The sequence below is a fragment of the Salvelinus alpinus genome, chromosome 18 (genome assembly GCF_045679555.1).
Source record: "Salvelinus alpinus chromosome 18, SLU_Salpinus.1, whole genome shotgun sequence".
Classification (NCBI taxonomy): domain Eukaryota; kingdom Metazoa; phylum Chordata; class Actinopteri; order Salmoniformes; family Salmonidae; genus Salvelinus; species Salvelinus alpinus.
The window spans coordinates 8,951,402-8,965,889 of NC_092103.1; the positions used below are offsets into that span (position 1 = coordinate 8,951,402).

The window sequence follows — 14,488 nt, forward strand, 5'->3', positions numbered from 1 at the left end:
GAAAAAAGTAAAAGGGTGTGAATACTTTCTGAAGGAAATGTATACAAAAACCATCCTCCATGCCTCCTCACATTAACCGCCTACCTCTCATTAAAATATCAACTCATACAGTAGTTCAGGCTAAATGTTGGGCTAAATGATGTAACCATACCTGTAACTGAGACGCAGCGCCAGAAGTTAGTTAATAAATAGAAGACTAAATTCAGCCTAGGAATTTTTGGTCTTGAAGGCATTGCTTAGTGGACACAAAAAGTCTGCTGACTTAACGCCAACGGAGGCTGGGGCTGTAGAGGTGTGTCTCAGCCTGCTCTCTCACTCTCTCTGAGCACTCCACACAAAGAATGCATTCAATTGTTCCTCCTCGAGTCGGACTCGGCAGCAGTTGGATGGCGTGAGCAGCAGAGCACTGCACAGGACAGAGCAGACGCACAGGCAGCATACAGAGGCGCGAGATTAATTGACGGATCTAGAGGACAGGACCAGGGCTCTGTCCTCCAGTAGCATCCTTTCATTTCGAACATGGATTTGGAGACCAGAAGACACACTGGAATGCTTTTACAGCTAGCAGTCCTTTTCTGCTGTTCATATGGGGCACTTGGAAAAGGTGAGCACCGTGTGTTTTCTCCACACACGCACACACCGTTGCGGACCTGCTGCTTGAGTGCATGGAGAGGGATGGAGTGGAATTTGCAGTATTGACATTTTAAAGACAAGTTTTTTTCAGCTTTGTGTAGCCTACTTTGCTTGTATGTAGTCCGGGTGATTTAATATAGTGGCTTATGTTTTACTTTCAGTATGTATACCTTGACGGGGGATATTCGCCTAGACGACTTTTTTTGACAGATTGCCACTGTCAGCAGTGACATTATTGCTATTTATTCGTTTGGACACCCACAATCCTCTGTAGTTAATGTGTTAAAACCTCTTTTGCGGAGTGCTTAAATATGTTTTCCAGAATCCTTTAATGCCCACCCCTGTCATTGATTAAACTGAGCTTTCCCCTTAGCCATGTGTGTAGGATACCGGCAGTTGATGATGACGCTTTCACTTGACAGAAATGCGCAGCAAGCACATCCAGTGTGTCAGAGCGAAACATGGACTGGGCTATCCGAGTTTGCAGTGCAGGGCAGAGCAGTGCACTACAATGTAGCAGCTGTTGTTATTGTTATAATCCTGTGGTTAAGTGGAATGGTTATGGTATCAGTGCTTAGTCCCGCAAATTGTACTTGCTACAACAAATACGCCAGTGTAAACAACGGGTAGGCTACAATTAGACAGTTCAAGATATACCAGTCGATAAAGACTAATTTCACAAACATGGCAAATGCACATAATAGCCTATAGGTTGAGTTAACCAACATCCAGATGGGAAAATGTATGTATTATTTCCGTCCACTTTATAGGCTGGATTTTCCACATACTGCGTAAAATGCACTGAAGAAGCTCTTTTGAACGGGGTTCCACGGAATGGTGTGTGTGTGAATAAGAACGAACTGGTCCAGTAAGCTGGTGCGTAAACTAACCCTCTCTGGACATCAGTGCGGCGCACAGCACAATGTGATTCCTGCTGATTCCCATCAAAGGTGGATGACTTCACTGAAACCAGTGTTTTGGTTTTAAGGGCATGATCCACGAAATGTGTGTGTGTCTCTCTCTCTCTCTCTCTCTCTGCGTGTGTGTGTGTGTGTATGTGTTTGTGTGTGTATACGAGATTAAGGGAGGGAGACATGTTCTTTGCATCAATCATAATGCATTACAGGATGTAGGCAACTACAGATGTCAAGAAAACAGAATTTCAGAGACAATGGAAAATACAAAAACATTTGTGTGTGTGTGTGCGAGCCTGTGTGTTTTTGTCTGTGTGTTTCCGTGCACACACGTGTGTGTGTAAGAGAGAGAGAGAGAGAGAGAGAGAGAGAGAGAGGTTTGGTGGTTGGAACTGTAATGAGATGCATCTGTATTGTAATTGGAGCAGATGGTTGTAAACTTTGCAAGCCCCTGGCCCTCCACTTCACTGCCTGCACTGCTCTGCTACTCAGTGCCCTCATGTCCCAAATAGCACCCTATTCCCTATATAGTGTGTTACTTTTGACCAGGGCTCATAGGCCTCTGGTCAAAAGTAGTGCAGTATGTAGGAAATAGGGTGCCGTTGGGGACATAGTCTGCTGCTGTTTCACAGACACTGCCTGATTCTCCATATCCAGTCACACACACACACACACACACACACACACACACACACACACACACACACACACACACACACACACACACACACACACACACACACACACACACACACACACACACACACACACACAGGCCTATTATAAGGGGTCAAACATAAATTACAAAACTGCGTTTTTTATGCTTACATGTCAGAATGTATTATATACAAATCGGCACATTTACAAAACATAAATATTAGTGACATTCTAATTTAACGGAAATACACTTTATAGTGATATGCAACTTTGTTCTGCCTGACAAGTGCATATGTTGATGCTAATTACTCAATTTTCTGTCCTCATTTCACCTCATGCTTTGCTTACAGTTGAAGTCGGAAGTTTACCTACACTTAGGTTGGAGTCATTAAAACTAGTTTTTCAACCACTCCACAAATTTCTTGCTAACAAACTATAGTTTTGTTAAGTCGGTTAGGACATCTACTTTGTGCATGACAAAAGTATTTTTTCCAACAATTGTTTACAGACAAATTATTTCACTTATAATTCACTGTATCACAAATCCAGTGGGTCAGAAGTTTACATACACTAAGTTGACTGCCTTTAAACAGCTTGGAAAATTCCAGAAAATTATGTAATGGCTTTAGAAGCTTCTGATAGGCTAATTGACATCATTTGAGTCAATTGGATGTGTACCTGTGGATGTGTTTCAAGGCCTACCTTCCTGCCTCTTTGCTTGACATCATGGGAAACTCAAAAGAAATCAGCCAAGACCTCAGAAAGAAAATTGTAGACCTCCACAAGTCTGGTTCATCCTTGGGAGCAATTTCCAAATGCCTGAAGGTACCACGTTCATCTGTACAAGCAATTTGTACGCAAGTATGAACACCATGGGACCACGCAGCCGTCATACCACTCAGGAAGGAGACACGTTCTGTCTCCTAGAGATTAATGTACTTTGGTGCGAAAAGTGCAAATCAATCCCAGAACAACAGCAGAGGACCTTGTGAAGATGCTGGAGGAAACAGGCACAAAAGTATCTATATCCACAGTAAAATGAGTCCTATATCTACATAACCTGAAAGGCCGCTCAGCAAGGAAGAAGCCACTGCTCCAAAACTGCCATAAAAAAGCCAGACTACGGTTTGCAACTGCACATGGGGACAAAGATCATACTTTTTGTAGAAATGTCCTCTGGTCTGATGAAACAAAAATAGAACTGTTTGGCAATAATGACCATCACTCTGTTTTGACGAACAAGGGGGAGGCCTACAAGCCAAAGAACACCATCACAACCGTGAAGCACGGGGGTGGCAGAATCATGTTGTGGGGGTGCTTTGCTGCAGGAGGGACTGGTGCACTTCACAAAATAGATGGCATCATGAGGCAGGAAAGTTATGTGGATATATTGAAGCAACATCTCATGACATCAGTCAGGAAGTTAAAGCTTGGTCGCAAATGGGTCTTCCAAATGGACAATGACCCCAAGCATACTTCCAAAGTTGTGGCAAAATGGCTTAAGGACAACAAAGTCAAGGTATTGGAGTGGCCATCACAAAGCCCTGACCTCAATCCCGTAGAAAATGTGTGGGCAGAACTGAAAAAGCGTGTGCGAGCAAGGAGACCTACAAACCTGACTCAGTTACACAAGCTCTGTCAGGAGGAATGGGCCAAAATTCACCCAACTTATTGTGGGGAGCTTGTGGAAGGCTACCCGAAACGTTTGCCCCAAGTTAAACAATTTAAAAGCAATACTACCAAATACTAATTGAGTGTATGTAAACTTCTGACCCACTGGGAATGTGATGAAAGAAATAAAAGCTGAAATATATAATTCTCTCTACTATTATTCTGACATTTCACATTCTTAAAAAAAGTGGTGATCCTAACTGACCTAAGACAGGGCATTTTTACTCTGATTAAATGTCAGGAATTGTGGAAAACTGAGTTGAAATGTATTTGGCAAAGGTGTATGTAAATTTCCGACTTCAACTGTATCTTGTATTCTAAAGGTATCACCTGGCTGCTTCAGTCCATGGCCATCTGCAGATGGAGAAGACGTTTGCGTCACAAGGGCACCCTGTAGTGCACTGCTTTTGACCAGGGCCCATTGGGCTCCGGTCAAAAGTAGTGCACTATGTAGGGAATAGAGTGCCATTTGGGACGTAGCCCAGGACTTTGATGTTTGATGCATATTGACAGGATGTATCATCAAACGACTTGCTGACTCATCATACTCTGCCTGCGTATGGCTGAGTAGTCCGTTCAGTAGTCTGTCGTTTTCATGAGAGGGCCGGCCCTCCACTGTGAATTTAAGGCCCTGTGTGGCTCAGTTGGGAAGAGTGGGTCGCTCGCAATGCAAATGTTTTGGGTTAAATTCTCGTAGCGATCACATACACATATTGCATGAGTAGCTGTTCGTTTCATCAGAAGGTCTGTATACTGTACTGCCTGTTGTGTAAGGATGCGTATCCCTAATATATTCGGAGGTTATTTCATGTGAGCGTCTGCCCTCGCCCTCCACTGTCAGGTTAAGGTCTACCATATGCGGTTTGTGAGGTTGTCCATATTATACTGTATGTTGCAGAAGATGCGTATCTCTAAAATATTCGCAGGCTATTTCATGAGAGCATCTGCACTCGACCTCCACTATCAGGTGAAGGTCTCCCTGGCTGGTTATGCTGTTCATAGGGAAGATGGGGGGTACTGCACAGTGTGCTGTGTATTGTATAAGGACTAGAGTATCCCTGAATTATTCCGAGGCCACCCTCTTATCTGTGGAGGGTCTATGAGAGCATCAGGCTTAATCAGAGCTCTGCAGTGTTTTGATAGAAACCCCAAGACGAGAGAGAACACTACAGAAGCAGAGCTGTAGCCGGGGGTAGAACCTCAGTAGTTCTCAGCTGGCGACCCACAGTCGACTGTTTATAGTTCACTCGTTCGAGTGACCCATTTTCACTGGTATTTTTTTTTATGCATGTACCCAGCGTCCTTTACAATTAAGAGCCCAAAACCCAGCTATGTGAATCACTTCTATTCCATATGGGATGAATAATTAATGAAGTTGATGCACAACTCAAGTTTTTTTTTATATGACCCAATATATAATACAGTAAACATGAGACAAGTTTATATAATCAAAATAATGAGTTGAGAAGTAGGCTACTCTGCATTGACCTGGTGATAAACCATGTAACGAGCCTCTTGTAGAAGCATTGCTCTGTTAGCAGTGGTGGTACAGTACAGTAGTTTACCATCTGTGTGTGTATGTCTGAGAGACAGAGAGACAGAGAGACAGAGAGACAGAGATAAAGAAAGAGAGAGATGGGGAGAGAGAGAGAGACGGGGGGAAAGAAAGAGACCGGGTGGGAGGGACAGAGAAGGAGGTAGGGAGAGAGCGAGCGAGAGAGAGGACAATATCTCCTAATCTCCTTAACAGCTCACAGTAAACAGACAGAAAATGATTGAGAGTCGATAATCCTGCATCTCTCCACTCTCGTTAACACAAAACTCATATGAGCCCCATCATTTTGTCATGGACAGATATAAAGGAGAGATGAAGGAGAATGTGCTAGTCACTGTGCAGTGCTGAAAGGACAGCACCGCTATCCTGCCAGCTATGGAGTTGTCATGTTTGTTGGCAGTGGAACAGTTTGTCACATAGGTTGTGGGAAAATAGTAGTGATGGGGGGAAAAAAATCGATACAGAGTCCGTCCGTTCCCCCTTCCCCCCCGTGGATCTGGAGTCAGTGGAGCACTCCTTCTAATCATGGCCCAGTGGCAGATTACACCATCTCACTTGCCAGACTCATGTCGCTCCAGGGTCTTTATTAAGCTTCATAACTGTGATGTCGGTAGGCTTTTTAGTCAGACTACACAGGCAACATAATGAATTACAGTGGACCAGCGAGGGCAGGAGCAAACCATCCGCGGAGATGCCCACTTTGGCTGTGAGTCAGCTGAATGTGTCCCCAAGGTGTTTAGGAACAAGCAGAGAGTTTGGCTTGTGATTGAGGCTGCAGGGAAACTTTTTATTCCTCTAATTTAGACTGTTAGCATCCCAAATGCTACCCTATTCCCTATATTGCATTACTTTTTACCAGGGCCCATAATGCTCTAGTCAAAAGTAGTGCACTATGTAGGGAATAGGGTGCCATTTGCGACACAGCCTTAGCCTTCAGGCAATGACACCCTCCTCATCCACTCTACCTCGACTATTTCCCACAGACAGGGGTTATTAATCAAGTAAATAAATATGCCTGGACTGGAAATTATGTATATTTGGCCAGTAAACCGACCAACTGGGTGCTTGCTTCAAATGCAGCACACAGCTCCCTGCCTCATCAGAATTGATTAACTTTTCAATGAGCTGGTTGCTTGTATTGTGAAGAACATAAAGCAGTGAATAAAAACAATTTGGTGCAAATGTCTGTGTGACGTACGTATTTCCCCGCAAAGCCCATTGTCCATTATGATTCATGAGAGAGGTGGCGTCTTATAGAGGCTGAATGACGGAAGGGGAAAGTGGATCGCGAGGAGAGGATAAATCGGCCTCATATTTATTCTTTACTGTAATTTATGAAAATGCGTGTTGGAGAAGTCGAGGCATGAATTGGATCTTATGAAGTCAAGGTTGCACAATGGTAGCGGCGGGTAGCGCCGGCCGTTTTTACTGTGTGAACTTGAGGCTGGCTCCGGCAGTCATGAATCTAGATTATTAACGGAGAGAGCCGTGTTTAAGCAAGGAAATTGACATGAAACGGCAGTCCATCTATCTTTGAGTCTGACCCATGCAATTCTGTAATAGCTCAAGGCAAAAATTCTTCAAAAAATCGGGAACCCTCAAAATGGACACATTCATCACACAGCCCTCATCATCGTAGATGAGTTGGTACTGGACCAAATATCTGTCATGGTGGCACTGTTCATAGTGTGTCCAACTGTGCTCTGACCTTATGTTAGCTTCAGTTCTACTTTGCTGTCATAACTAGAATATTCAACCTTGCTTCTACAGATTAGGCTGGATTTGTTTCACATTCATACAGTCATCCTTCAACACCTGATTTGCTTGGGCTTATTTTACCATTTTCACTCATCTATGTTACAGCTGTGACATTTGACAGGGTATGCTTTCTAAATGGCACCCTATTCCCTATTTAGTGCACTATGTTTGAACTGGGCCCACGGGAATAGGGTGCTATTTGGGATTGGGACTCTGAGACAGGGATAAAGCACGGGTGTGCTACCTCCAATTCAGCCATTTGCTATCATTCACCTACCGCTCACCCAGCAGCTATCAGTACTACACTTCTGTATATGCAGTTGAGCTAGGTGATGTAATTTGTGAAAGCGAACCACTGTAACTATAATGAACCTGTGACCAGAAAAATCTTGTGTTCAACAACAACCGGGCTGTTGTTACATAGCTGATATTGTCCTTGTTGCCTGCTGTTGTTTGCAATGATTAAAGCATTGACCCTAAATGTCATGTCCAAGTCACCTGGCAGAAAGACATAGAATCATTAACGTAATGATCAGATTGACAGATACGTTCCTGACACAGTATCTGTTCGGTCATTTCTATTCATTATTGTAGATAATTCCCACTGCCAATGGTGCTGTTCCACTGTTATCACATCTCACACCTCACTCCACACATTCCCTGACATTGGCAGAGAGACTGAGGGATCATAAATTGTGTCCCCAAAACTCCCAGTGACCTCTGTGACCTGGCCACTGATAGGTTGCTAGGGTCAGGTGGTTGCTGGGAGCCGGACAACCGACAGTACTCTTACCTGCTCAGGTCACACAGCCTCCTCAGTTTCTCTCCAAGTGGACATGTGTGATGGAGTGCGTGGACAGAAGTGAGTTGGTGTAACTATTGTAACTCGTGTGTCTGTTGTTTGCTGTTGTAACTATTATTAGTTGGTCATAGTAGTTGTGCTTTGTGCTATACAGTCCTTGCTTATGCTATAGTGTTATACAGTCCTTCATTTGTCAATACCATCATTGCTCTCATTGTGCTATCCTATTGTGTACAGCCTATTCATTGCATTCATGTCTGTTTATACAGAACCACATCCATTCTCATATGTCCTCTGGAAATAAAATTTCTTAATGTGTGTAACTCTCTGCGAAGTTGCCTTATTCCTCTGACCGGGAAACGTGCCAGTGAGTCACAGACCAGCCCAACTGGAGAGCCGCTCTCTTTCAATGATTTAGTTTAGTCATTCGTGTTAAAGGCTACAGTCAGGAGCCTTATGTAGAGAACAGAGTTTGACGTCTGAGGAGGTGTAGTGGAAAGACAATTTTGCAACTCTAGGAGGACAATGGAAGATAATAGAAAGGCTTCTTTATTGTTAAAAGCATTGGTTTTAACATAAAATAAGCATTTTATGAAGTTCCACTGTTGGAAGAGTTGTTGAATTTCGTAATATAATATATGTCATGTAGCAGGTGCTTTGACCCGAAGCAAAGCGACTTAAAGGCGCTGCATAGTCAATCTGACGTCTGCATTGACCATGGAGCGTTTGCGGTGATACGGCCTCTGCAGAAGTCAGGGCACTCGTACTTCTTGCTCTTCGCTGACCAGTGCAGTTCTGTTGAGCAGAGTTGTTGAGCAGAGCTGTTGTGAAGGAATTTGTCAAGGAAGTGTGTTTGTGTGTATACAGGACCTCCCATGTCAATGAGGAGCTATACGGAGCCCTCCGCATTGTTACAACATTTGTGAGGCGCACGGCGATGCGGTACAGAGCTCAATTTGTCTTCTGCGCACACAACCCTTATGGCGCCTCCGACCATGTTTTCAGATCAAGCAGTCATGCGTGCAAACATTTTACGCACAGGTGGTCTCGGGAATCAAACCTACTATCCTTGCGTTGCAAATGCGATGTCATTTGAAGTTGATAAAAATGTGTTTTTGGTAAAACCAACACGTTTCGGGTCCAAAGTAGCACCACTGTTCCTTTCCCATTGAGCAGTTGGAGTGGAAAGGGCAGAGAAGAAGGAGAATCGTCAGAGTCTGAATTACAGGGAGGCCGGGGGGGGGGGGGGGGCTAAAACCCCCTGAATGAGAGATGAGCTCCCCTAAATGCAACAAAAATCTAACTTAGGGGGGGATCTCTAAATAATGTTATTATTTACCCTGTTTGTTTAAAATGCAATTTGTACTGCTACAGTGGTACATATGAAAATAAAAGCTTATTCCAAATGAAACGAAAACCACCCAACTCTGTTTCAGGTGTCCGGACTTTTCTTTTCTACAAAAAAGGTCCTTTTGTCAGCAAGACGCGTCAATTAATTCAGTCTACAAGAGTGCAGACCCAATGACAACTGCCAAATATCATTACACGTTTTGGTGTTTTGTAACAGATTTCTCTTTCCATTCATCAAATGGTGTGAGTGCAAAGTGCACTGTCTGGATGCTGGAATTATTTTGGAGTGTATGAACAGGCTAATTAAAAAAATGTTAAGTGATTTGTTTGACAATAAGATGAAAACGTCATGACTGACAGTGTTCATACCAGATTAAAAGGTCATTGTCACGCCCTGACCATAGTTTGAGTTGTATGTTTCTATGTTTCGTTTGGTCAGGGTGTGATATGAGTGGGCATTCTATGTTGTATATCTAGTTTGTCTGTTTCTATGTGTTTGGCCTGATATGGTTCTCAATCAGAGGCAGGTGTTAGTCGTCTCTGATTGGGAGCCATATTTAGGTAGCCTCTTTTGTCTTTGTGGGTTGTGGGTGATTGTTCCTGTTTCTGTGTCTTTTTTGTATGTCACCATACGGGACTGTTGCGTTTTCGTTCGTTTGTCCGTTTATTGTTTTGTTCGTTGTTTTCAAGTTTTCTAATTAAAATGGATAATCATCACGCTGTATTTTGGTCCTCTGATCCTTGTTACTCCTCCTCCTCAGATGAGGAGGACGACGAACGTGACAGTCATGCATTTTTTTACCGGTAAATTGCATGTCTTTACTATAAGGCCCATCATTTTTTGGTTGTTGGTCCCTTTAAATAAATATAGTTAATTTGCACTCTGAGAATCGGTCAGTGCATCTTGCCTTGCCTGGTGGTCACCCTCCAGCTCCCAGCCCTTCACTGACACATTCTGAGCTCGTACCCCCATTTCACTCCCCAGTGGTTTCCTCGGGAAGGCCAGGCAGAAAGGCTGACCCAGTGCCAAATCTAGGTCAGAACTTAAAAAAAGGAACCCTCTTCTTCCAGCTCTGTTCTCTTCTCTTGAGTGCTCTACAAGCTCCTGGCGCCAAAAAGGTCAGGGGACTTCCAGATACATGGGGCCAGTTGGTTAGGGCTGTCGATTCTGCTCATTGCCTGAAACTGTTCAGCATGTATTCTCTGTGTACGCTGATGTGATACCTTTACTGTTTTTGTTGGACCGTCTGGGTGAGAGGTTGGAGGTTGGTAATGTGGTTTAGTACAATGAGTGTTGGCTCATTAAAGAGAGAGTCACATATCGTCTCCCTCCCCTACTCTCATCTGCTCAATTCTGAGCATTCTATAAACCGTACCTGAACACTCCAAGCCCAGGTGTACCACTGCTCCGTGTGGAGGGCAGGCACCTAAATCTTTTATGAGTTACCTCAGGCTCCCCAAAAGACTTCATTTGTAAACATGACTGGGCGGTGAGTAAGTCTGACCTTCTGACGAGATTTCCGATCAGCATCGTCATAGGCTCAAAGCTAAGCAGTGATCACGGCTGCAGATAGAAGCAGGGTTGTGGTTCAACAAAGACTCTGTGAACCGGGTACCTTCTCAATCCCCTGAATACAAAATAACTGAAGGTAAGGAGAAGAGGGCGTACAGTACTGTACCAAAGGGTTCAGTCTGTGTGTCTGTGCACCCGTAAATTCATATGTGTGTGTATTTGAGTGTAGTCTAGAATTGCCCCATATAACCAAGTGATGGATCTAGAATTGGTTTCAGATGAATTGATTGAATACAGGGCATTACTTCCTGTATTCACTCCCGGGGTCACCCAAACCCCTTCAACACATGCACTCTCCATTCCTCATTAGCTTTGTGCTAGTACATCAGTACAGTACAGTGGAGTGGAATAGCACATCCAGGGGACCTTCTGTTTTAATGAAAGGCTTGTTCTGGATTGGCAAATAAATAATAATAATCACCTGAAGCAGTATGGGCCTAAATACTCACTCCATTTTACTGTCCCAAGTGGCTCCTTCTTAGCAGTAGAATAATATAGTACCTATAGTGTAATAATATAGTAGTACCAGCTCAGCATTTAACACCATAGTACCCTCCAAACTCGTCATCAAGCTCGAGACCCTGGGTCTCGACCCCGCCCTGTGCAACTGGGTCCTGGACTTCCTGACGGGCCGCCCCCAGGTGGTGAGGGTAGGTAACAACATCTCCACCCCGCTGATCCTCAACACTGGGGCCCCACAAGGGTGTGTTCTGAGCCCTCTCCTGTACTCCCTGTTCACCCACGACTGTGTGGCCATGCACGCCTCCAACTCAATCATCAAGTTTGCGGACGACACTACAGTGGTAGGCTTGATTACCAACAACGACGAGACGGCCTACAGGGAGGAGGTGAGGGCCCTCGGAGTGTGGTGTCAGGAAAATAATCTCACACTCAACGTCAACAAAACAAAGGAGACGATTGTGGACTTCAGGAAACAGCAGAGGGAGCACCCCCCTATCCACATCGACGGGACAGTAGTGGAGAAGGTGGAAAGTTTTAAGTTCCTCGGTGTACACATCACGGACAAACTGAATTGGTCCACCCACACAGACAGCGTTGTGAAGAAGGCGCAGCAGCGCCTCTTCAACCTCAGGAGGCTGAAGAAATTCGGCTTGTCACCAAAAGCACTCACAAACTTCTACAGATGCACAATCGAGAGCATCCTGTCGGGCTGTATCACCGCCTGGTACGGCAACTGCTCCGCCCACAACCGTAAGGCTCTCCAGAGGGTAGTGAGGTCTGCACAACGCATCACCGGGGGCAAACTACCTGCCCTCCAGGACACCTACACCACCCGATGTCACAGGAAGGCCATAAAGATCATCAAGGACAACAACCACCCGAGCCACTGCCTGTTCACCCCGCTATCATCCAAAAGGCGAGGTCAGTACAGGTGCATCAAAGCAGGGACCGAGAGACTGAAAAACAGCTTCTATCTCAAGGCCTTCAGACTGTTAAACAGCCACCACTAACATTTAGTGGCCGCTGCCAACATACTGACTCAACTCCAGCCACTTTAATAATGGGAATTGATGGAAATTATGTAAAAATGTATCACTAGCCACTTTAAACAATGCCACTTAATATAATGTTTACATACCCTACATTACTCATCTCATATGTATATGTATATACTGTACTGTATATCATCCACTGCATCTTGCCATCTTTATGTAACACATGTATCACTAGCCACTTTAAACTATGCCACTTTATGTTTACATACCCTACATTACTCATCTCATATGTATAGACTGTACACTATACCATCTACTGCATCTTGCCTATGCCGTTCCGTACCATCACTCATTCATATATCGTTATGTACATATTCTTTATCCCTTTACACTTGTGTGTATAAGGTAGTAGTTGTGGAATTGTTAGGTTAGATTACTTGTTGGTTATTACTGCATTGTCGGAACTAGAAGCACAAGCATTTCGCTACACTCGCATTAACATCTGCTAACCATGTGTATGTGACAAATAAAATTTGATTTGATTTGATTTAGTGCACTACTTTTGAATGGGGTGCTATTTGGGACACATATAACTGTTTAATGGAGTACAGGCTGCCACTGACTATCAGAGTCCTATTTCAGTCGCAAAAACCATCAAGCGCTATGATGAAACTGGCTCTCATGAGGACCGCCACAGGAAAGGAAGACCTAGAGTTACCTCTGCTGCAGAGGATAAGTTCGTTAGAGTTAACTGCACCTCAGATTGCAACCCAAATAAAATTATTGCAACCCAAATAAAATTATTCAGAGTTCAAGTAAAAGACATATCTCAACATCAACTGTTTCACAGGAGACCACGTGAATCAGGCCTTCATGGTCCAATTGCTGCAAAGAAACCACTAAAAAAGGACACCAATAATAACAAGAGACTTGCTTGGGCCAAGAAACACAAGCAATGGACATGGTGGAAATCTGTCCGTTGGTCTGATGAGTCTTTGTGAGACGCAGAGTAGGTGAACGGATGATCTCCACATGTGTTTTTTCCCACATGAAGCATGGATGTCACGATCGTCGTAAAGATGAGACCAAGGCGCAGTGTGAGTAGAGTTCCACATATTTTTAATAAATCGAAACTCACCAAAACAAAACAAATAAAGAACAAACGAAACGAGAAGCTACTGGTATGCACTCAGGCAATTCAATGTGGGACAAGATCCCACAACACAAAAGAGGAAAATGGCTACCTAAATATGATCCCCAATCAGAGACAACGATAAACAGCTGTCTCTGATTGGGATCCATATCAGGCCAACATAGACATACAACACCCCTAGACATACAAAAACCCTAGACATACAAAACTAGCGTACCCACCCTAGTCACACCCTGACCTAACCAAAATATATAGAAAAACAGAGATATCTAAGGTCAGGGCGTGACAGTACCCCCCACCCCAAAGGTGCGGACTCCCGGCCGCAAACCTGAACCTATAGGGGAGGGTCCGGGTGAGCATCTACCCTTGGTGGCAGCTCTGGTTCTGGACGCAGCTCTGGAAGCTCCGGACCGTGGGTCGTCTCTGGAGGCCCCGGCCCGTGGATCGTCGCCGGAAGCTCCGGACCGTGGGTCGTCTCTGGAGGCCCCGGACCGTGGATCATCGCCGTAGGCACCAGACCGTGGATTGTCGCCGGAGGAACCGGACCGTAGATCATCGCAGGAGGCTCTGGACTGAGAACCCCTGCTGAAGGTTCTGGACCGCCGACCGTCGCTGGAGGCTCTGGACCACCGACCGTCGCTGGAGGCTCTGGACCGCCGGAGGCTCTGAACTGGGAACCACCACTGGAGGCTCCGGACTGCAGATCGTCGCCGGAGGCTCTGGATTGCAGCTCATCGCCGAAGACTCCGGACTGCGGACCGTCGCAGGAGGCTCCGGACTGCGGACCGTCGCTGGAGGCTCCGGACTGCGGACCGTCGCTGGAGGCTCCGGACTGGGGACCGTCGCTGGAGGCTCCGGACTGGTGACCGTCGCTGGAGGCTCCGGACTGGGGACCGTCTCAGGAGGCTCCGGACTGTGGACCGTCTCAGGAGGTTCCGGACAGTAACCCGTCTCAGGAGGTTCCG

General features: G+C 45.1%; 1 protein-coding gene across 1 annotated transcript in view; it reads left to right on the plus strand.

The window, feature by feature from the left end:
• Positions 1-284: 284 nt before the first annotated feature.
• Positions 285-14,488, plus strand: part of LOC139543724 (contactin-associated protein-like 4) — a 198,236-nt gene continuing 184,032 nt past the window's right edge. The window contains exon 1 of the mRNA XM_071350076.1: positions 285-604. Within this exon, the coding sequence (XP_071206177.1) occupies positions 520-604 (85 nt within the window). The 5' untranslated portion in view covers positions 285-519. The remainder of the gene's footprint in view (positions 605-14,488) is intronic.